At 44.5% G+C, this 25,041-nt stretch overlaps 1 protein-coding gene across 2 annotated transcripts in view; it reads left to right on the top strand.

Annotated features, from left to right (window-relative positions):
* Window positions 1-25,041, top strand: part of Irak2 (interleukin 1 receptor associated kinase 2) — a 96,845-nt gene that overhangs the window by 8,839 nt on the left and 62,965 nt on the right. For both annotated transcript variants that reach the window (XM_045134516.1, XM_045134515.1), the window contains exon 2: window positions 9,229-9,411. In XM_045134516.1, coding sequence (XP_044990451.1) covers window positions 9,229-9,411 — 183 coding nt within the window. The remainder of the gene's footprint in view (window positions 1-9,228; window positions 9,412-25,041) is intronic.

Raw genomic sequence — 25,041 nt, 5'->3', positions numbered from 1 at the left:
TAGGAATCAAGCAGAGTGTGATGTTTTCCCTGTGGTTTTAACAAGTTTTCTTACCATATAAACATTTGCACACAACTGACATTAATGTCCCCTTTATGTTTGCCAGTCACTTTCCCAAGTACTTCAGCACATAGACCTATCTTGATTTTCACAGCCACCTTAAGCTGGTGTTGTGGATAGACCCATTTGACAGATGAGGACACCAGGCTCAGGAAGAGAGGAAGGTCTTTCCAAATGCATAGTGTATAAGCAGTTGAGAGAATTTGAACCAGGACTCAGAATCCCAGGGTCTGGCCTCTGAGCCACCACTGTACTATCCTGTTGACAAATGCCTAGGAGAATCATCTTGTAAATAGGAAATTCTTGGCTTGGCTCAGAGATTCAGAGATTTCAATTCAATGCATGATGTTTTGGCTCTGTTGCATGGGCCTATAGCCATACCTTATGACATGGAGGGTATGGTGGAACACAGCTACTCACCACATGGCTAGGACATGAAAGAGAAGAGCAAGAGCTGGGATCCCATAGTCCCCCTGAGGAGCACACCTCCTAGTTATCAAAAGACCTTGTCCTAGGCCCAACCTCCTAAAAGTCCCACCTCCTAAGTGCCAAGCTGGTGGAGCAAGCCCCTTTGACACTGGGACCTTGGGGGACATTCCAGATCTGACCCGTAGTACTTGTACAGATGCTTTTACAACAGCAGGGAAGAGTCTAGGTGAGATGCTCAGATGCAACCCGTGGCTTTCTTGGGGTTTTCCAGGTGGAATAATCATGGGGACTTTTGTTTTCTCAGCATTGCCAAATGGTCCACAGCGATCAGGTTAATAAGAGTCAAGCTCAGCAGAGGCCCTTGACTGTGACTCAGCCATCAAGATCTCTGCATTTCCTACCCTAGGCTGAGTGATGATGGCTCAGTACCTTAAGCAATGCCACTTTTGTGGAATCCACTGCCTTACTTGAAGGGACACCAATGTCTTCTTCCCATGTTTCCTGAGAGGGCAGGGCTACCTTGGAGTGTCACTGTCACTGCTCTGGCTGAGCTCCTTGGCTGCAGCGGGGAGGGCTGGTTCGTTTTCCCATGATGTCACATCTTCCTCTTCCCTTTGCTTCTTTCTCTCAGCTTTTGGAACTAGACCTTGGCCCTGCTGACATCACTTTCCACTGGTCAGAAATCTGGCCTGGGGTTTCCAGTGACTAAAGTTGTACTTCCAGAACTTTGTATTCCTAGCAAGGCACCTCTACTGGAGGCTTTTTCTGCTTGAGAAAGGAAAGCTCTCCTTCTCCACCCAGAGGGAAGGTCTGTGAATGTGAGCAGTTGTGTCACACACAGGCTGTGATATCTCCCACCATCTTGAGGGTTCAGAGTTTCATCTCCAGTCCCTGTCCCTGCTCAGCTCTCCTGATACAAGCAAAAAGCTCCATGGGGTGCTGGTTTATTCTCCCTCTACCTCTAGAGCATGTCACAGGCTTGGTACACAGAATATGCTCAGTTACTTTCTCTTTTGTTAGTGCTGGGTGTCAAACCCAGGGCCTCATACATGTGAGGCAAGCTCTACAATTGAGCTATATCTCCGGCCCCTCACTGACATCTTCTTTTCTTTTTTTAAAAATTATTTGTTTAATTAATGAATTAATTTGAGAGAGAAAGAGGAGATACACAAAGAATGGGTGTGCCAGGGCCTCCTGCCACTGTAAACAAACTTCAGACACATGTGCTATCAGTGTGCATCTGGCTTATGTGGGTCTTGAGGTGTTGAACCTAGGTCCTTAGGCTTTGCAGGCAAGTGCCTTAACCACTAAGCCCTCTCTCCAGCCCCTTGACATTTTCTTGAATGAATGAATAAATGAACATAAATTCCTACTCCATGATTTCTGAAATTCTGAAACTGAATCCATTCTTCTTCTTCTTCTTCTTTTTTTTTTTTTTTTGGGTTTTCGAGGTAGGGTCTCTCTCTGGTCCAGGCCCACTTGGAATTAACTATGTAGTCTCAGAGTGGCCTTGAACTCTCGGCAATCCTCCTACCTCTGCCTCCCGAGGGCTGGGATTAAAGGCGTGCGCCATCATGCGCGGCTTCTATTTTTTTTTTTTTTGATGTGTGGGGGGGTCTCACACTAGCCCAGGCTGACCTAAAATTCACTCTGTAGTCTCAGGATGGCTTCGAACTCATGGCAGACTTTCTATCTCTGTCTCCTGAGTGCTGGAACTAAAAGTGTATGCCACTACACCCAGCTTAGCTTGATCATTTTATTCCTCATTTTTGTTTTGTTCTATTTTTCAATGCTAGGGATGGAACCCAGGATCTTGTGCATGCTAGGAAATGAGGCAAGTGCTTGACCCCTGAGCTGTATCCCTGGGGTTCTTTTATTTATTTACTTGGTTTTTTGAGGTAGGGTTTCGCTTTAGCCCAGGCTGACCTGGAATTCACTATGTAGTCTCAGGGTGGCCTCGCACTCATGGTGATCCTCCTACCTCTACCTCCCATGTGCCTGGGATTAAAGGCGTGTGCCACCACGCCTGGCTAAAATAAAATTTTTGATAAAATAAAATTCCAGGTCAGCCTAGAATTTACTCTGTAGCCCCAGGCTAGCCTCAAACTTACAGTGATCCTCCTACCTAGCCTCTTGAGTGCTGGGATTAAAGGTGTGTGCCTAGACTAGAGTAAGATTTTATGTCAAAAAAAAAAAAAAAGCCATTTGTAGGCTGGGGTTATAGCTTAGTGGTAAGAGAGCTTGCTACTAAGTATGATGTAAAAAGCTCCATGTAAATAGGAGTGGCCATTTAGCTACAGGTCAACCTGATCTACAGTGAGATCCTACACCTCCCCCCCCTCCCTGCCCCCAACCTCCAGGAACAAAAGGTGTGGCCATACACCCTGCTGGGTAAGGCTGAGACTGGAGGATTTTTAGGGTTTACTGACCGAGGAACAACAGTTCTGGGTTGAGGGAGAGATGCTATTTCAAAAAGTACATGGGATTGAGATGGGGAGGGGGTATGATGGAGAGTGGAGTTTCAAAGGGGTAAGTGGGGGGAGGGAGGGTATCACCATGGCGTATTTTTTATAATCATGGAAGTTGTTAATAAATTTTTTTTTAAAGTACATTGATTTAGGGCTGGGAAGATGGCTCAGTGGTTAAAAGAGCTTGCTTGCAAAGCTTGCTAGTCCAGGTTCAAGACCCCACTACCCATGTAAGGACAAATGCATGAAGTGGAGCATGTCTGGAGTTCATTTGCAGTGGCAAGATGCCCTGCCATGCATGAGCTATAGAGGAGGGCACTAGATGTTCTCTGGTGTCTGCATGGACAGGTGCAGGGCATGTGCACCTGCACAATACAGCACATCACACAGCATACCACACATATTTTACACAGACACACAGCAAACAAAGATGCCACTGTGGGCTGGAGATCTAGCTCAGGGATAGAGCCATCGGCATAGCATGCTTGGGCTGTAGGTTCAGTCTCTAGAAGCAATGTTTGAAGAGCTGTAATGACTCAGAAAAGGCATGCATTGTGATGTTGATAAATAAAAGCTGGATGTGGGATGTCTCTCTTTCTTTCGTTTTTCTTGAGGTAGGGTTTCACTCAATCCCAGGCTGACCTGGAATTTACTATGTAGTCTCAGGGTGGCCTCAAAGTCATGGCAATCCTTATACCTCTGCCTCCCGAGTGCTGGGATTAAAGGCGTGTGTCAACACGCGCAGCAGGTGTGGGATTTTACCTATAGTCTGGCAAAAACTGCTTAAAACTCCACTGATATAAAGGGGTGAACGGTGTGGTGGTGTACTTCTTTAATCCCAGCACTTGGGAGACAGAGGCTGGTGGATCGCCATGAGTTCTAGGCCACCCTGAGACTACATAGCAAATTCCAGGTCAGCCTGGGCTAGAGGAAGACCCTACCTAAAAAAAAAAAATAAAAAAAAAAAAGTGAAAGGAAAAAGCAAAGCATCCTGGTGGACCTGGTTTGGAAGAGCTGGAGAGATGGCTCAGCAGCTAAGGTGCTTGCCTGCAGGGCCTAACAACCCAGGTTCAGTTCCCTAGTACCTATATAAAGACAGTTGCACAAAGTGGCACATGTATCTGAAGTTCTTTTGCAGTGGCTGGAGGTCCTGGTGTGCCCCTTTTCTCTCCCTTTTTCTATAAATAAATAAGCTATTTTTAAAAAAGAAATACAGGGCTGAAGAGATGGCTTAGTGGTTAAGTGCTTGCCTGTGATGCCTAAGGACCCTGGTTCAAGGCTCGATTCTCCAGGACCCACGTTAGCCAGATGCACAAGCGAGTGCACGCGTCTGGAGTTCGTTTGCAGTGGCTAGAAGCCCTGGCACGCCCACTCTTCTCTCTCTCTTTCTCTCTCTGTCACTTTCAAATAAATAAATAGAAACAACAACAACAACAAAAAACAAAACAAAACAAGGAAACAAAATAGTTTGAAAAAAGGAATACAGAGTACAGCTGCATATGTTTGAGCACACCTGTGTTCCCAGAGTAGGTGATTCACTGCACGTGGAAGGTAACCTGAGCTACATAGCAAGTTTCAGGTTAGAGAGGGTTATATAGCCAGACCTTGTCTCAGAGAAACACCAGAAACAAAACAAAACACCCCCAAACCACAAAAAAGAAGTTCTAGGGATTAAAGGCATGTGCCACCATGCCCAGCTAAAAATATTCTTATTTACTTATTTGCAAGCAGAGAGAGAGAGAGAAAGAGAGAGAGAGAGAGAGAGAGAGGAAATGGGCACACCAAGGTATCTTGCTACTACAAGCAAACTCCAAACACCTGTGCCACCTTGTACACCTGGCTTTATGTGGGTACTCAGGAATCAAATCCAGGCTGCTAGGCTTTGAAAGCAAGAGTCTTAACTGCTGAGCCATCTCCCCAGCCTGGATCTTTTAATATTTATTTATTTATTTATTTATTTTTGAGGTAGGGTCTCACTCTAGCCCAGGCTGACCTGGAACTCTGAAGCTCCCAAGTACTGGGATTAAAGGTGTGCACCACCATGCCTGATGGCTCTCTTATTTATTTATTATTTGTAATCTTTGGCTTTATTTTCTGAGGTTAAAAATATAGGCATGATTGGAGAGATGGTTTAGCAGTTTTGGTACTTGCTTGTGAAGCCTAAGGACCCAAGTTCGATTCCCCAGTGCCCACATAAGCCAGATGCACAAAGTGGCACATGTGTCTGGAGTTCTTTTACAGAGTCTCTGGCATGCCCATTCTCTCCTTGTATCTGTTCTTATTTTATGTTTTAGTGTTTGTTTTTCCTTTCCTTTCCTCTTTCTTTCTCTCTTTATCTCTTTCTCTCTCTTTCTTTCTTTTTCTTTCAAGGTAGGGTCTCACTCTACCTTAGGCTGATCTGGAATTAACTATGTAGTCTCAGGGTGGCCTGGAACTCACAGTGATCCTCCTACCTCTGCATCCCGAGTGCTGGGATTAAAGGCGTGCGCCCCCAAGCCGGGCTTGTGTTTGTTTTTTGAGATAGAATCTTACTGTCTAGTCCAGGCTGACCTGGAATTCGGTATGTAGCCTCAGGGTGGCCTGGAACTCCAGTGATCCACCTACTTCTGCCTTCCAAGTGCTCAGATTAAAGGCATGTGTCACCATACCTGGCTTCTCTCTCTCAAACAAATAAATAAAAATGTAGGCATAATGTTTTTAAATAGTTCTTTTGGGCAGGAGAGATGGGTCAATGGTTAAGGCGCTTACCTGCAAAGTCTAAGGACCCAGGTTCAATTCCCCATTACCCATGTAAGCCAGATGCACAAGCTGGTACATATGTCTGGAGTTCATTTGCAGTGGCTGGAGACCCTGGAATACCCATTTTCTCTCTCTCTCCAGTAAATAAAATAATGCATTTAAAAATAGTCTCCTTGTGCCAGGTATAGTGGCATATGCCTTTAATTCCAGCACTCGGGAGGCAGAGGTAGGAGGATCGCCTTGAGTTCGAGGCTACCCTCAGACTCCGTAGTGAATTCTAGGTCAGCCTGGGCTAGAGTGAGACCCTACCATGGGGGAAAAAAAATACTAAAAATAGTACTCTTGAGTTGGGGAGATGGCTTAACAGTTAAGGCACTTGCCTGCAAAGCTCAAGGATCTAGGTTCAATTTCCCAGGACCACATAAGCCAGATGCATAAGGTGGCACATGTGTCTGGAATTTGTTTGCAGTAGCTGAAGGCTCTGGCATCCCAGTCTCTCTCATTTTCTCTCTCTCTCTCTCTCTCTCTGCCTTTCTTTCAAATAAATAAAAATTTAAAAAAATATTTAAAAAATAGTCCTCTTAATGATATAATTTTTTGTGTTTGTTCTACAAGGTAGGGCTTCAGTTTAGCCCAGGCTGACTTGGAATTCACTACGGAGTCTCAGGGTGGCCTCGGACTCACAGTGATCCTCCTACCTCTGCCTCCCGAGTGCTGGGATTAAAGGCGTGTGCCACCATGCATATTCTTTTTTTTTTTTTTTTTTTTTTGAGGCAAGCCCAACAGACTAGCCTTTAAAAAATTTCATTTTTATTTATTTATTTATTTGAGGAAAAAGAGAAAGAGAGAGAGAAAGAATGAGAATGGGTATGCCAGGGCCTCTAGATACTGTGAACAAACTCCAGACACATGCGCTAGCCACCATGTGCATATGGCTTATTTGGGACCTGGAGAGTCGAACCTGGGTCCTTAGGCTTTGCAGGCAAGTGCCTTAACTGCTAAGCCATCTCTCCAGCCCTAGCCTTTTTTTTTCCTTTTTTGTTTTTTCGAGGTAGGGTCTCACTCTAGCCCAGGGTGACCTGGAATTCACGTTGTAGTCTCAGGGTGGCCTCGAACTCACTGTGATCCTCCTACCTCTGCCTCCTGAGTGCTGGGATTAAAGATGTATGCCACCATGCCTGGCTCTAGACTGTTTTTAATTTTTATTTATTTATTTATTTATTTTTTTAGTGTGTGTGTGTGTGTGTGAGAGAGAGAGAGAGAGAATATTGGAGTGCCAGGGCCTTTAGCTGCTACACACAAACTCCAGACATGTGCACCACCTTGTGCACATGTGCAACCTTGTGCCCTTGTATCATCTTGTGGGTTGGGCTTATGTGGGACCTGGAGAGTTGAATATGGGTCCTTAGGCTTCACAGGCAAGTACCTTAACCTCTAAGCTGTCTCTCCAGTCCAATGATATACTTTAAGATCACTTATAAAATGGCTTATTGTCATTCTCCATCAATGTCACCTTGATTAACTGGTTAAAAATTTCAGAGTAGGTCTGGAGAGATGGCTTAGTGGTTAAGCGCTTGCCTGTGAAGGCTAAGGAACCTGGTTTGAGGCTCGACTCCCCAGGACCCACATTAGGCCAGATGCACAAGGGGGCGCATGCATCTGGAGTTCGTTCACAGTGGTTGGAGGCCCTGGTGTGCCCATTCTCTCTCTACATCTGTCTCTTTCTCTCTGTCTGTCACTCTCAAAAAAAAAAAAAAAAAAAAAAAAAAAAAAAAAATTTCAGAGTAGCCGTGCGTGGTGGCACATGCCTTTAATCCCAGCACTCGGGGTGGGGGGAGGCAGAGGTACGTGGATTGCCACGAGTTCGAGGCCACCCTGAGATTACATAGTGAATTCCAGGTCAGCCTGGGCTGGAGTGAGACCCTACCTCAAAAAACTGAAAAACAAACAAACAAACAAAAAAATTTCAGAGCAGGGCCGGGCATGGTGGCGCACACCTTTAATCCCAGTACTCAGGAGGCAGAGGTAGGAGGCTCACTATGAGTTTGAGGCCACCCTGAGACTCCATAGTGAATTCCAGGTCAGCCTGAGCTTGAGTGAGACCCTAGCTTTGGAAAACAACAACAACAATAATAAATAAATAAATAAAAAATAAAAAAAAAATTTCAGAGCACAGCTGGGTGTGGTGGCACATGCCTTTAATTGCAGAGGTAGGAGGATTGCTGTGAGTTCAAGACTACATAGTGAACTCCTGGACAACCTGGGCTAGAGCAAAACCCTATCTTGAAAAAACAACAACAAAAAATTTCAGAGCAGGGTTGAAGAGATAGCTTAGCAGTTAAGGTGCTTGCCTGTGAAGCCTAAGGACCTAGGTTAGATTCCTCAGTACTCATGTAAACCAGATGCGCAAGATACTTGCATCTGAAGTTTGTTTGCAGTGCCTAGAGTACACCCAGTTTTTCTCTCTCTCTTTCAAATAAAGAAATAAATATTTTAAAAATGCACAATGTAATAAGCACCTTGTGTGAATCTTCCCCAATCTGAGAATCATAATCATAATGCATCTTTTTTTTTGTTTGTTTTTTTGAGGTAGGGTCTCACTGTAGCCAAGACTGACCTGGAATTCACTATGTAGTTTCAGGGTGTCCTTGAACTCACAGCAATCCTCCTACCTCTGCCTCCCGAGTGCTGGGATTAAAGGCGTGCACCACCACACCCCACTCCATAGTATATCTTTCATTAAAAAACTCTGAAAAAGCCCGGTGTGGTGGTACATGCCTTTAATCCCAACACTCGGGAGGCAGAGGTAGGAGGATCACTGTGAGTTCAAGGCCAGCCTGATACTATATCCTGGTCTAGAATGAGACCCTATCTCAGAAACAACAACAACAACAACAATCTGGAAAGCAGTGGTGTTCATTCTCTGGTAACAGGGCAAGGAGAAGTATCATAGCAGGTTAATCTATGTACATTGGCTTTCAACCATAATGAAATTTTCTGAAAGTGACAAATGTAAGTCAGGAAGAAACCAGAGAAGGAAAATTACATAGAACATCCTTACTCTACTGACCATGTGGAGCACACAGGGTTCCAGTGGGTTTCTGTACTAAACTGGAGTCTGAATCACCACTGTGCAAAACTGATGAGCAAATCTGTGCACTTCAGGCTCTCACTCCACACCATTAACCCACAGCATCTGACCCAGTCTTGTCTGCTGTGAGTTTTGTACTGAAGGCATAGAGATAATGAAGTCCATCCCAAAGGTGGGGGAGGAACAGCTTTAGTACTCACTCAGGCTTCATCTGGGATAGTAATAGCCCCAAGCAAAGAAGCCAGGAACTCTCCAGGCCCAGGGTCTCTTTCCTGTGATCATTCTGCCCTGTGCAGCAGTCAGGTTGGTGCCATGTCTAAGTGTCCACACGTGGACAGTCCCCTGATTGTTAGTAGGGTCAGTGTTGGGGCACATGGGGGTGTATGGGGACCCTGCCTTCAGGTGCTTCCTCACTCTGAGCAGGAACCTTTCTCCCTGCAGCCTCCTATGTCATCACAGACCTGACGCAGCTGCGGAAGATCAAGTCCATGGAGCGGGTGCAGGGTGTGAGCATCACCAGGGAGCTGCTATGGTGGTGGGCCATGAGGCAGGCCACTGTCCAGCAGCTGGTGGACCTCTTGTGCCATCTGGAGCTGTACCGTGCTGCCCAGATCATCCTGAGCTGTGAGTAACCTAGCTGCTCCCAAGCTATATCTGTCTGAAAACCTTGACCTTGCTTTCTTTTTATTTGTGTATGTGTGTATGGTGGAAATACCTGGGCTTCTTGTCCCTGTGAATTAACATCAGGCTCCTGGGCCACTTTCTGTGTGTGGCTTATGTATGGTGGCTTGAAATTGAACCTGGGCTGCAAATTTTATAAGCAAGTGCCTTTAAACATCAAGCCATCTTCCCAGCCCCCTTGTTCATCTTTTATTAGTGCTGTGACTGGAGTCCAGGACCTCACCTGTGCCAGGCAAGTGCATTGCCATTGAGCTACATGCAAACCCCAAGACCTTTCCTTTCTTCCAGGTTAAAATTCATTCATTCAGTCACTTATTCCTCAAGTACTATTTGTGTGCCAGCTATGGGCCTGGTACTTGTTTGTTTGGCACTGTGTTTATCAAAAGACCCTTGACTAACCAAGAATTTTATGCATACACATACATATATATATATGCACACACATATACATACATACATACATACATATATATATATATGTGTATATATATATATATATATGTATTTATTTAAAATACTTTTATTTAGCTGGGCATGGTGGCACATGCCTTTAATCTTAGCACTTGGGAGGCAGAGGTAGGAGGATCGCTGTTAGTTTTTTGAGGCCACCCTGAGACTACATAGTGAATTCCAGGTCAGCCTGAGCTACAGTAAAACACTACCTTGAAAAATAAAAAACATTTTTTCCTTTTCTTTTTTTATACATATTATTTTTTGTTGACAACTTCCATAATTCTAAACAATATCCCATGGTAATACCCTCCCTCCCCTCACTTTCCCCTTTGAAATTCCATTCTCTTTTGTTTGTTTGTTTTTTAAAATTTATTTATTTAAGAGTGACAGACAGAGAGAAAGAGGCAGATAGTGACAGACAGAGAATGGGCGCGCCAGGGTTTCCAGCCACCACAAAGGAACTCCAGACGCATGTGCCCCTTGTGCATCTGGCTAACGTGGGTCCTGGGTCCTTAGGCTTCACCGGCAAGCGCTTAACTGCTAAGCCATCTCTCCAGCCCAGAAATTCCATTCTCTATCATATCCCCTCTCCATCTCAATCAGTCTCTCTTTTATTTTGATGTCATGATCTTTTCTTCCTATTATGATGGTCTTGTGTAGGTAGTGTCAGGCACTGTGAGGTCATGGATATCCAGGCCATTTTGTGTCTGAAGGAGCACATTATAAGGAGTCCTACCCCTTCCTTTGGCTCTCACATTCTTTCTGCCACCTCTTCCGCAATGGACCCTGAGCCTTGGAAGGTGTGATTGAGATATTGCAGTACTGAGCGCTCCTCTGTCATATCTTCTTAGCACCATGGTGCCTTCTGAGTCATCCCAAGGTCACTGCCATCTGAAAAGAGAAGGTTCTCTAACCAAAAGTAAGAGTTGCATTAATATATGGATATGAACATTGAGAGAAGTGCTTACTGGGCAGTTTGGTGAACATAGTATATACTTTTAGCCAGACAGCAGCAGACATTACACTCCTAGGGCTCATGACTACCCCTCTTGTAGGTTTTCAGTATCATGGATATATTCTGTCCTGTGGAGCAGGCCATATTAGAGGGCAGTTGGTTTTCTCCATAACAGACGTGCCACTGTTGCACCCATTAGCTATTTTGGTTATTTCAAAGAGTTTCTCTTTAGCCCAGGCTGACATTGAACTCATTCTGTAGCTCCAGGCTGTCCTTGAACTCACAGTGATCCTTCTACCTCAGCCTTCTGAGTGTTAAGATTATAGGTGTGTACCACCATGCCTGGTGTGGTTGTGCACGTATCTCAAGTTGACCTTTAGCTGCATTGCAGGATAGAAACTCCAGGGATAATCACACAGTCCAGAGGGGCACTTGCTTTTTTTTTTGTTGTTGTTGTTTTATTTATTTTTTTTTTTGGAGGTAGGGTCTCACTCTAGCCCAGGCTGACCTGGAATTCACTATGTATTCTCAGGGTGGCTTCAAACTCGTGGTGATCTGCCTACCTCTGCCTCCCAAGTGCTGGGATTAAAGGCATGTGCTACCACACCCGGCTTGGCACTTGCTTTTATATTAGAGAAAGTGTATTTGTTTATTTTCCAGGTTATAGGTAAAAAGTACAAGTAGCAGGTGACTAATTAAAGAATTTAATTTTTTCAGGGAAGGCATATCTATCTACTATCAAGATTATGGGTAAGATGTTTGGGTACTAAGTAACTAATTAGGGAGCTTAGAGAGTACATCTGGGGATTGTTTCTAAAAGTTAATAATCAAAGGAGTTTATACTTGAAAGAATGTGTGGACTTATCCTATTTAAAGAGAAGACAGGGAGGAGTTAGAAAAGAATTCTGCTTGTATTGTGTGCAGAGGTGGCAGAGAAAAATATATGGCCAGTGTGTCCTCCTTTTAAACAGAACAGAACAGCAGAGAATATATGAAGGCAACAACAGCAAAAATAAACAAAGACAACATATGGAGCCAGGTGTGGTGGTACATGCTTTTAATTGATCACTCAGGAGGCTAAGGTAGGAGGATTGCTATGAGTTTGATGCCAGCCTGAGATGACATAGTGATTCCAGGTCAGCTTGGGCTAGAGTAAGAACCTACCTCAAAAAAACAAATGGTGGGCTGGAGAGATGGCTTAGCAAAGTGCTTGCCTGTGAAGCCTAAGGACCCTTGTTCAAGGCTTGATTCCCCAGGACCCACATTAGCCAAATACACAAGGAGGCACACGTGTCTGGAGTTCGTTTGCAGTGGCTGGAGGCCCTGGCACGCCCATTCTCTCTCTATCTGCCTCTTTCTCTTTCTCTCTCTCTGATGCTCTCAAATAAATAAATAAATAAAATAAACAAAACAAAATAAAAACAAACAGTGCTGGAGTGCTGACTTATGGTTAAGGCATTTGTCTGCGAAGCCTAAGGACCCATGTTCAACTCTCCAGATCCCACATTAGCCAGATGCAGAAAGGTGAGGCAAGTGTAAGGTCCCACATGCCCACTGGGGGTGCCAGTGTCTGAAGTTTGATTTCAGTGGCTGAGGCCCAGGCATGCCAATTTTCTCACTCTCTCTAAAATGAAAAAATAAAACCAAACAAAATGGCTCCAGAGGTAGTTCAGCAAAGCCTAATGACCTAGGTTTGATTTTCCAGTACCCACATAAAGCCAGATGCACAAAGTGGTGCATGCATCTGGAGTTCATTTGCAGTGGTTAGAGGCCTTGGTGTGCCCATTCTCTGTTTGCAAATAAATAAAAAAGTTTAAAAATCACAAAAAGACAACATATATTAGATTAATGAAATTTATGTACTGCTGGGAATTTAATACTATCCCAGCAAGGCAGATGCAGAATGGGTTAAAAGTTCAACTTTGAATGCCAACATAAAGAATCTTACTACTCTAGAAGAGAAAGAAGTATCTTAAAGGAATAGTTATCAGTCTGCCATGCTCCACCCATTTGGTCACCCATTGTTAAATACACCTGTCTTCCCACACATCAATTATGCTGTCCCCATGGGAGATAGGCCTGGAGTCCTTCTCAGTCATGTCCTTCATCATAAACCCATTATCTGTGGATGATATGATCTGTGTGTCTCTTCTTCTTCTTTTTTTTAGGGTAGAGTCTCATTCCAGCTCAGGCTGACCTGAAATTCACTATGTAGTCTCAGGGTGGCCTCGAAGTGTTGGTGATCCTCCTACCTCTGCCTCTCGAGTGTTGGGATTAAAGGCGTGCACCACCATGCCCTGCTCTGTGTGTCTCTTCTGTCAGCCCTCACTGACCCAGTGTACCTCAACCAAAGAGATATTATTGGCACCCCCTCCCCTGAGTGCACCCACAATTCAGTGGTTGACATGGGAACAGGAAGCCATGGTCCATGAGTTTACCAGCCTTTAGAAGTCAACAAATCCAGCAGGGCATTTCCGTTGCCTAGTGAGGATACCAGCCTTGTGTTTGGCCCAGCCAGCAGCCCTTGGTTCTGCCTAGTTCTGTGAATCTTGAAGCTTCATTGGCATCTGCTACCTGGGAACTTGGCAGAAGGGCAGATTACTAGCACCAGGTTGTAGCTTAGTAGTAGAGGGTTTGCCTTGCATGCACAACTATGGGTTTTAACACACCAATAAACCAAATACACCCATATGCAAATTAGGACTCTATTTCATCTGTGGATGCAGAGTCTGAGGGTGAGACCCAGGTCTTTTTTCCTCTTTTTTTAAAATTTAAATATTTTTATTTTTATTTATTTATTTGAGAGAGAGAGAGAAGGGGAGAGAAAGAGAGAGAGAGACAGCGAGCAAGAGAATGGGCATGCCAGGGCCTCTAGTCCTGCAAATGAACTCCAGATACATGTACCACCTTGTACATCTGGCTTACGTGGGTCCTGGGGAATTGAACCTGGGTCCTTTGGCTTTATAGGCAAGTGCCTTAACCACTAAGCTATCTCTCCAGCTCCAGGTCTTTTAAAAACAGTTATTTATTTGCAAGTGAGAGAGAGGGATTGGGTGGAGAGAGAATAGGCATGTCAGGGCCTCCAGCTGCTGCAAATGAATGTCAGGTATATGTGCCACTTTGTGCATGTGGCTTTCCATGGGCACTGAGGAATCGAACCAGGTTGTTAGGCTTTGCAGGCAAGTGAATTAACTACTAAAAAATATCTCCAGCCCCTGATTTTTTTTGTTGTTGTTTATTTTTATTTATTTGAGAGTGACAGAGAGGAGAGGAGAGAGAGAAAGAGTAAGAGGGAGAGAGAGAATGAGCACGCCAGGGCTTCCAGCCACTACAGATGAACTCCAGATCGTGCGCCCCCTTGTGCATCTGGCTAATGAGAGTCCTGGGGAATCAAGCCTTGAACCGGGGTCCTTAGGATTCACAGGCAAGTGCTTAACCGCTAAGCCATCTCTCCAGCCTAGATTTTTTTTGAGGTAAGGTCTTACTGTAGCCCAGGCTGACCTGAAACTCACTCTGTAGCCCCAGGCTGGCCTTAAACTTACAGTGATCCTACCTCTGCCTCCCAAGTGCTAGGATTAAAGGTGTGTACTACCATGGCTGGCTAAAACCCAGGTCTTTAAAAAATATTTTTATTTATTTGCATGAGTGAAACATCATGTGTATGGGTGAGCCAGAGTCTCTTGCCTCTGTGGACAAACTCCAGATGCATGCTCCACTCTGTGCTTCTGCTTTACATGGGTACTGGGGAATTGAACTTGGGCCAGCAGGTTTTTCAAATAAGTGCCATTGACTGCTGAGCCATCTCTGCAGCTCAGATCCACATCTTCAAATAACCATCTGGCACTCTGAGGCTTTTAAAAACATCTGCAGAGTGGTCTTCTGCCTCTGCCTTGGGGGCAGGGGCCTGGGGCATCTGTGCTCGTTGCTGTCAGTAGCTTCATTTACAACAGAAGTGGAGGGCTGCCATCATGGAGAGCTCCTGGGCTTTCATAGTCCACTTCCTTCCATGTGGTTTTGGGAGCTTGAGGAGGGCTGTAGGATCAAATGGTCACATGCTTTTTATCAGCCCAAGATTTGTTTTTTTGGGGGGGTGGGTGGGTGGGGAGAATACAGTTCTCACAAAAAATAGAAGCTTCTGGTCTCTGGGTTTGTAATCAGTTTAACTATGGTAACTACAGCTAGAGAGGCAGCATAAACATTTAGTTCTAGATCTTTACTGGCTTTGGGCCCAGCTTACCGCTTGACCTTCTAACCTAAATAAATGTGATTATCCTGAGTCTCCCTCAAAGCACTTTGACACAGTGAGATGACAAATGTTCAAGAACATTATAATTTTTACTTAAAGACCTTAATGGCCTTTATTTGAGATTTTATTTATTTTTATTTGAGAGAGAGAAAGAGAGAGAGAGAGAGAGAGAGGGAAAGAATATGGGTGTGCCATGACCTCTAGCCACTTCATATCATACTCCAGACACATGTGCCACCTTGTGCAGCTGGCTTTATGTGGGTACTGGGGAACCGAACCTGGGTTCTTAGGCTTTGCAGGTAGGCACCACTGCACATCATACTCCAGACACATGTGCCACCTTGTACAGCTGGCTTGATGTGGGTACTGGGGAATTGAACCTGGGTTCTTAGGCTTTGCAGGTAGGCACCTTAACCTCTAAACAAGATGGAGAGATCTACAGCCCTATTTCAGATTTTAGAACTGAGCATCATTTCACTCCATAAATAACATGTGCTCAAAAGAACAAAGCAGAGGAGGTTATTTTTAAACAAAAGACTGAAGTCAGCAGAGACTAGGGACTGGGGGTGTTACTCAGTTGGTAGAGTGCTTGCCTAGCATGCATGAAGGGGGCTGGGTTGGGGCCCTTATACTGGTATAGCTTGGGCTAGAGTGAGATCCTGCCTCAAAAACCAATAACAACACAAAGTACATTGAGCTGGGCATGGTGGTACACGGCTTTAAATTCAATACTTGGGAGGCAGAGATAGGAGGATTGCCATGAGTTCGAGGCCACCCTGAGACTACATGGTGAATTCCAGGTCAGGCTGGGCTAGAATGAGACCCTCAAATCTCCTCCCCCCACAAAAAGGTACATTGAGCAAGTTGTGGTGTTGCACACTTGTGACCCAGCATCCAGTAAGCTGAAAGGAAGAGGATCAGATGTTCAAGGTCCTCCCCTGCTACACGGGGAGCTTGAGGTCGACCTAGGATGCATGAGACCTTGTTTCAAAAAATAGAAAATCCTCACAAATAAACAACAAAGTCCCCTGGCATTTAATACTGCAAATAACAACAAAAAAATTTAAAAAGCAAGAAATGTGACTTTTCTTGTAAGGAGGCAACAAGAGACAGAATAATAGAGAAACAAATGGTTAGTTAACATCAGGTTGTTTCATTTTATTTAATTAATTTGTAAAGAAGAGGGAGAGAGAGAAAAAGTGAGTATGGGTGCTCCAGGACTACTAGCCTCTTCAAACACCAGATGCAGGTGCCACTTTATGGCTTTGGCTTTATGTGGGTACTGGGGAATCAAACCAAGGCTGGCAGGCTTTGCAAGCAAGTACTTTTAGCCTCTGAGCCATCTCCCCAGCCCAGATTGTTTCAAGTTACATGTATGTGTGTATGTATGTATGTGTATGTGTATATATATATATATATGTGTATATATATATATATATATACACACACACACACACACACACACACACACACATATATACAAATATATATATATTTAGGTTGTAGTTCCTAAATTTTTTCTTTTTCTTTTTTTTTTCCGAGGTAGGGTCTTGCTCCAGTCCAGGCTGACCTGGAACTCACTATGTAGTCTCAGGGTGGCCTCGAACTCATGGCGATCCTCTTACCTCTGTCTCCCAAGTGCTGGGATTAAAGGCATGTGCTCTGATGACACACACACATACATACACAAATATATATTCCAAAGTAGGGTCTCACTCTAGCCCAGGCTGACTATGTATTCACTATGTAGTCTTAGGGTGGCCTTGAACTCACGACGATCCTCCTACCTCTGCCTCCTGAGTGCTAGGATTAAAGACATGTGCCACCATGCCTGGCTATTTTTTTTTTTTATAAATTTTTTATTTATTTATTTGAGAGCGACAGACACAGAGAGAAAGACAGATAGAGGAAGAGAGAGAGAATGGGCGCACCAGGGCTTCCAGCCTCTGCAAACGAACTCCAGATGCGTGTGCCCCCTTGTGCATCTGGCTAACGTGGGACCTGGGGAACCGAGCCTCGAACCGGGGTCCTTAGGCATCACAGGCAAGCGCTTAACCGCTAAGCCATCTCTCCAGCCCTGGCTATTTTTTTTTTATTAAGTAGAAAGTTATATGGATATGTTAGTACCATCCTTTCCCTCCTCCCTGCCCCGTTACGCTGAGGGCCTTCCTCAGTGGGATTGTTGGTATTCTCCTTAGGGTTGCTGGTTATGAGATGTGAGAACATCTGTCAGCTATTGTAAAGGGTAAGAGCATTTCCTCTGGACATTCCCTTCCACAATGCAGCTCTTACAATTTTTCTGTCCTCTCTTCTGCAAAATTTCCTGAGCTGTAGTGTATGTGATTTAAGTCTGTTTTAGTGTTGTGCTCTCAGTATGTTCTGGATTTCTGCCTTGGTGGGTTTTATTTTTGTTGTTTTTTTTATTTTTCAAGGTAGGGTCTTGCTCTAGTCCAGGCTGACCTGGAACTCACTATGCAATCTCAGGGTTGCCTTGAACTCACAGCAATCCACCTACCTTTGCCATCTGAGTGCTGGGATTAAAGGTGTATGCCACCATGCCTGGCTGGTGTATTTTGAGTATCCTCTGTGTCTGTCTCATGACTGTGGTGCTGGTTGACAGGCTCGCTATGGAAGCAGCACTCTTGCTCATCCTGTCAGTACCTCTGTGGTTTCACCTGGGCCCTGGCTGATGTGTGAGGGGTGGTTTATCTCCTATATTCTAACTGCCTTCTGAAAAAGAAAAACAGATTGTCCAAAGGACACTGAGGTCAGCAATGGGATAAACATTATTAATTAAGGGAGATTTAAGTGGGTATAGTCTCTCTTTTGGCTAAAGACTAGTGGAGCTTCTTGTTGGAGTCCATGATTTTGGTCTCCATAGGATTCTGAGTCACTTCCCAGTCTCAGCTAAGGGCTCCTTTCCACTGAGCAGATCTCTTAGCCAATCAGGGAGCTATTGATTACCCACCTAGTGTGGGTGTCATAATTGCACAGGCATGTCCATCTTGTCAGGTTGGTTGCTTTTGTATAGTAGTGTCCCCTGTTAGCATACAAGGTTGGCCATTTTCTCCCAGCAGTTCATGTAGTGCTTTCTAGCACTATATGGGCAGACCATCTGGGGACTGGTTTCCTTCCAGATTCCACCCTGATCTCTCAATGATCTATGTTGGCAGCATGTAGTATCTTCATCATTAAGGTCTTACTTTTTTTATTTTATTTTATTTTATTTTATTTTATTTTATTTTATTTTATTTTATTTTATTTTATTTTATTTTTTTATTTATTTGAGAGCGACAGACACAGAGAGAAAGACAGATAGAGGGAGAGAGAGAGAATGGGCGCGCCAGGGCTTCCAGCCTCTGCAAACGAACTCCAGACACGTGCGCCCCCTTATGCATCTGGCTAACGTGGGACCTGGGGAACCGAGCCTCGAACCGGGGTCCTTAGGCTTCACAGGCAAGCGCTTAACCACTAAGCCATCTCTCCAGCCCAAGGTCTTACTTTTTACCTCAGGCAGGTAATCAAGTGCTTTGACAGAAGCCTGTCTTTTTTTGGGAACCTCATATGTCTCTCAGATCAACAACTCAGTGTGGATCGTAACTGATTTCTGGTTCTGGGAGTTGCAAGCCAGAGCCAAATGTTTTAGGGTTAGACTTCATCCCACCCTCTCCAAGGTCCTTCTTACCAGAAAATCCCTGCATACTCCTGTTAAGGGTTGTATCATTTAGTCTGCTACCCAGGAGAAAGGTTTCTGTAGCCAGGCGTGTTGGTGCATGCCTTTAATCTCAGCACTTGAGAGGCAGCTCTCGGGAGGCAGAGGTAAGAGAATTGCTGTGAGTTCGAGGCCACCCTGTGACTATATAATGAGTGAATTCCAGGTCAGCCTGGGCTAGATGAGACACTACGTCAAAACAAACAAATAAACAAACAAAAAGCAAACAAACAACCCCCCCCCAAGAAACAAAATAAACAAACAAAAAACAACCAACCAAACCATGCAGCCCTATGGGAGAGAAAAGTCATAAGTGGAGATAAACAACAGTGGACACTGCAAGCCTTAAGTTTGGCCAGCTAGGCCAAATGAACCAATAGGTACAATGATGGTATGTCTGTTATAGGAAATCCAATCACTCTCTAATTGGACTGGAGGCCTGCTCCATGGGAGGGATTACATGCTTGGTACTGAAAACCTATGATGAGGGTGGTCATGAACCCTTGGGGTGTAATGCTGGCTGGTGTCTGGCTAAATGCATATATTATGCTCACCAAACTGCCCAGTAAGCACTTTTCTTAAGGTTCACACATATATTAATGCTACTCTTACTTTTGGATTAGAGAAGCTTCTCTTTTCAGATGGCTGTGACCTCTGTGATAACTCATAAGGCACCATAGTGCTGAGAAGTGACAGAGGAATATTCAGCACTGAAACATCTCTTTTACACCCTCACAGGCTCAGGCTCCATTGCAGAAGAGGTGGCAGAAAGAATGTAGGAACCAAAGAAAGGGTAGGACTTCTTACAATGCACTCTTCCAGACACAAAATGGCCTGGATATCCATGACTTTGCAGTGCCTGGCACTACGTACACAGGATCCTCATAATAGGAAGAAAAAATGATGATATTAAAATTAAAGAGAGACTAATTGAGAGGGGGAGGGGATTTGATGGAGAGTAGATTTGTGAAGGGGGAAGGGGGAGGAGAGGGAATTATGGTTTATTGTCTATAATTATGGAAGTTTTCAATAAAAAATTTAAAAAACAAACATACAGATAATCTAATAAAGTCAAAGTCCCTAAGGGTGTGTGTTGCCCCACACTCCTGTTAGCTGGGAGGCTGAGATTTCTGGTCTGAAATGTGTTCCAGGTGGTTAGCCTGGGACTGAGTGAGACCCTGTCCCCAAGAATGGCAGAAGAAGAAGACAAAGGCTGTCTAAATAAGAAAGCAACAAAGACAACCCCAAAATACAGCTTATTCAAGAATGGCAAATCCGACTGTTGTAGTCCGGTTCACATTGCTGGTAGAAATCACCCAACCAAGAGTAACTTCTGGGAAAAAGATTTATTTTGGCTTACAGGCTCGAGGGGAAGCTCCACGATGGCAGGGGAAAACGATGGCATGAGCAGAGGGTGGATATCGCCCTCTGGCCAACATAAGGTGGACCACAGCAACAGGAGGGTGTGCCAAACACTGGCATGGGGAAACTGGCTATAATACCCATAAGCCCGCCCCCAATAATACACTCCCTCCAGGAGGCGTTAATTCCCAAATCTCTATCAGCTGGGAACCTAGCATTCAGAACACCTAAGTTTATGGCTAGAGAAAGGATTGCTGGGAGTTTGAGGCCAGCCAGGGCAACATAGGAAGACCTGTGTTAAAAAAAAAAAAAGCACTGTGTGTGTGCATGTGTGTGTATTTCCCTTAAAAATAGTTTTTAGGGCTGGAGAGATAGCTTAGCAGTCAAGGCTCTTGCCTGGAAAGCCCAACAACCCTGGTTCGATACCCCAGTACCCACTTAGAGCCAGATGCAGAGTGGCTCATGTATCTGAAGTTCATTTACCATTGCTAGAGTCCCTGGTTCACCCATTCTCTCTGCCTATTTCTCTTCTTTTAATTTTCTCTGCTTGCAGATAAATAAAATATTAAAAAAGAGAGCACTTACAGGGCTAGGAAAATGGTACCCTGGTTAAAGGCATATGCTTGCAAGCCTGAGGACCCAAATTTGTAAAGCTCAGATGTAAGATGGCATATGCTTCTGTAATCCCACTGTCAGTACACAGTGGGTGGCAGAGCCAAGAGAATCCAGAGGTGTATGAGCCAGCTAGACTAGTACATGCAGCAGTGGCAAGAAAACCTGTCTCAAAAAGAAAGTGGAGGGCTAGAGAGATGGCTTGTTAGTTCAAGCACTTGCCTGCAAAGCCAAAGGATCCAGGTTTGACTCCCCAGGACCTAGTAAACCAGATGCACAAGGTGGCACATGTGTCTGGAGTTCTTTTGTAATAGCTGGAGGCCCTTGTGTGCCCATTCTCTGTTTCTCTATCTTCCTGTTTCTCTCAAATAAATAACTAAAAATTAAATTAAATTTAAAAAAAGAAGGTGGAAGCTGGGTGTGTTGGCATACACCTTTAATCTTAGCACTCAGGAGGCAGAGGTAGGAAGATCACCGTGAGATTGAGGTCACCCTGAGACTACATAGTTAATTTCAGGTCAGCCTGAGCCAGAGTGAGACCATACTTTGAAAAACAAAACCAACCAACCAACCAACCAACCAACCAACCAACCAACCAAACAAACAAACAAACAAAGGGCTGGAGAGATGGCGTAGTGGTTAAGCGTTTGCCTGTGAAGCCTAAGGACCCCGGTTTGAGGCTCGATTCCCCAGGACTCATGTTAGCCAGATGCACAAGGGGCGCATGCGTCTGGAGTTCATTTGCAGTGGCTGGAAGCCCTGGCGTGCCAATTCTCTCTCTCTCTCTCTCCCTCTTTCTCTGTATAGAGCTCTCAAATAAAACAAACAAACAAACAAAAAAAGAAGGTGGAAGGAGAGGACGAATGGCCCAAGGTTGATCTCTGACTTCCACATTCATGCCATGGTGCATGTATGTGTGTGTGTACACATGGACATCTAAGTAAATTAAAAAAATATTATTTATCTATTTGAGAGGGAGAATGAAGCAGATATACATATACATATACATATATATGTGTGTATATATACACATACATATATATTTTCATTGAGAGAGAGAGAGAGAGAGAGGATGGGCGTGCCAGGGCCTCTAGCCACTGCAAACAAACTCCAGATGCATGTGCCACCTGGTGCATCTGGGTTTATGTGGGTCCTGGGGAATCAAACCTGGGTCCTTTGGCTTTGCTGGCAAGTACCTTAAATTGCTAAGCCATCTCTCCAGCCCTCAAGTAATTTTTTTTTTTTAATGTGAAAGAAAGAGAGAGGCATACAGACAGCTGGGGTGGGGGGAGAGGGAGAGAGAGAATTGGTATGCCAGGGCATCAAGCCACTGCAATTGAACTCCAGATGCTTGTTTGTCCCTTGTGTGCATGTGTAACTTTGTGCACTTGTGTCTGGCTTATGTGGGACCTGGAGAATTGAACATGAGTCCTTATCTTGGCAGACAAATGCCTTAATTGTTAAGCCATCTCTCCAGCCTTCAAGTTAATTTTATTTATTTATTTATTTATTTTGAGGTAGGGTCTCGCTCTAACTCAGGCTGACCTGGAATTAACTATGTAGTCTCAGGGTGGCCTCAAACTCAGGGCAATCCTCTACCTCTGCCTCCAAAGTGCTGGGATTAAAGACATGTGCCACCACACCTGGCTCTATTTTATTTTACTTAAAAATCATTTATTTATTTATTAATATTACTATTATTTGATTTTTTGAGGTAGGGTCTCAGTCTAGTCCAGGCTGACCTGGAATTCACTGTGTAGTCTCAGGCTGGCCTTGAACTCATGGCGATCCTCCTACCTCTGCCTCCTAAGAGCTGGAATTAATGGCATGTCCCACCATGCCTGGTCCTTAAATAAATTTTTAATAAATGAATTAGCCTCTCCCAGAAACATGATGGAAAGCTTTTATTTTGTGTATGAGATTTTACTGTGAAAGTACATGACATGCAATGTAATTCCTGTCATGTGGCTATGTTGTTCAGATGTTACATGGGTGGGAAAAAGGACCTGAGGGGTTTGGAGGTAAGCATATTTTCATCTCCCACGTGCCACTACTATCATTGTGTGTTTTCTTGTACATTCCCCCATTTTTTGTTGTGGGGAGGAAGGGGGGCATAATGGAGACAGACCTCTTACACATGCTAGGGAAGAGCTCCACCCCCTGCCTAAGTTTTCTTGTTAAGTTTTGTAGTTTTTATGCAATCCTGGTTGTGCAACTGAGACAGTTTAAACTTGGGGTTTGGCGTGTGGGCACAGAGCCACTTCCTTCCTGCTGTGGGGCTCATTGATGGGGAATTTGGACTATTGTCCCAACCAGCAGCAGAGAGCGGCCCCTCCTTCTCCTACAGAGAGCAGGGCTCCTGTATGCTCCCTTGGAACTTTCCATAGTCCACTCCTTTTCTGACCTCATGGAGCCATAAAACACAGTTAGATCCATTTCCCAGGGCTGCTGGAGATTTGCCTCTGGAGCTGGTTCTATTGAAATGAGACCCTCAGGTCAGGATCAGGATCTGTGGATTCTAGGACTCATTTGAACCAACAAGCACCTTCTTCATGACTCCTGTTCTTCCTGTTTTCTAGATGTGGAAAAATCAAGTAGTATCCAGTCTGGACTACAGAGTGAGTTCCAGGTCACCCTGAGATAGAGTGATATCCTGCCTAAGAAAAGTAATTAGGCTGGGACTGGAGAGATTGCTTAGCAGTTAAGGCATTTGCTTGCAAAGCTAGTGGACCTTGGTTCAGTTCCCTAGGACCCATGTAAGCCAGAAGGTGGCACATGTATCTGGAGTTCGTTTGCAATGGCTAGAGGCCCTAGCATACCCATTCTCTCTCTCTGCCTGCTTCTTTCTCTCTTTCAATTAAATAAATAAGAATATTAAAAAATTAATCAATTAGACCAAAATCACTTAACTTGCAAATGATAGGGTCAAGATGGAAAGGTCTACTTAGCCTTAAGCCATATTTGGATAGGTCATTAGGCATCAAATCTCACTTTGCCCCTCAGAAAAATGGGTATTTTCAGGTTTGGTTTTTGGTCCCTGGGAGGAATCACTAGGTCAGCTTGGGTTACATGAGACCATCCAAAAAATAAATGCATAATTCTTTCTCTTTACTTTCCTGGCAAACCAGGAAACTTCAAAGCATAAGAGATGGCATTTAATTTGTTTGTGATTCCTTCATTCACTGGGGATTGTGGAAGAATGAAGAGAGGCCATGAGCAGGGATGTTAAACTGGTCCCAGGTTTGCAGAGTGAGGGTGGGAGTGGGGACAGAATGATTTGCTGTCATACTCCTGCTGTGCCCCATGCTGTGGGTATTCAGACAACACTTAGTCAGCTTTGATGCCTTATGCTGCAGTAACACAGATCTCACAACAAAGATCCATTGCTCACTCATGTGAGCTCTAACATGGGCCAGGCAATCCGGAAATCTCATTTGGAACCAAGGTCACTGTGACAATGAAGAGGCTTACTGGCTCTTGGTTTCTTTGTTCCCAAGGCACTTTATTGGCCAGAATCAGGTACACGGGCTGCAATTTCATTGCAAGAGAGCCCAGTATTTGAGAGGACACACTGCCTCAGCTTTAGGTCACCTTAGTTCAATGGATTATAAAAAGGATTTTTGTAACCCTGACCTGTAAAGTCCCACATAGTTTCAATGCTGTCCAGCTTTCTGACCTCTTTTCTATCAGCTTCCTCTTCATTTGGCTCAGCCACTAGGGTCTGCCGTCATTTGGGGAGGCTTATCTGCCTCAGGACCTTTGCACATGATGTTGCTTGGAACACTGGTTTTTCACACTTCCCCTGTATTTTTCTCAGGGTCGATTCTCATTATCTTTGTTGCTTTGCTTAAAGGACCCTCACAGCAGCTTTCCATGATTGCGTGTAGGTCTGTGAGGCAGGTACCCCACCATCAAGTTTCTTGTCAGTGTATGAGTCCTCCCATTTTGGCTTTTTTCATTTGGTGTTTCAAGGTAGGGTCTTACTCTAGCCCTGGCTGACCTGGAATTCACTCTGTAGTCTCAGGGTAGTCTTGAACTCATGGCAAACCTCGTACCTCTGCCTCCTGAGTGCTGGGTTCAAAGGTGTGTGCCACCATGCCCAGCTTCCTCCCACTTTAGAATGAAATAATTTTTTTTCAGTGTTGGAGACCCATTCCTTGCACATGTACTCTAATATTGAGCTACACCCCAAGCCTCTAGCTTCATGTCAGGGTGTATGTTTATTTATTTATT

The sequence above is a fragment of the Jaculus jaculus genome, chromosome 14 (assembly GCF_020740685.1).
Source record: "Jaculus jaculus isolate mJacJac1 chromosome 14, mJacJac1.mat.Y.cur, whole genome shotgun sequence".
NCBI classification, from domain to species: domain Eukaryota; kingdom Metazoa; phylum Chordata; class Mammalia; order Rodentia; family Dipodidae; genus Jaculus; species Jaculus jaculus.
The sequence above is the reverse complement of the archived record's forward strand: the minus strand, read 5'-3'. Positions and strand labels throughout refer to the sequence as shown.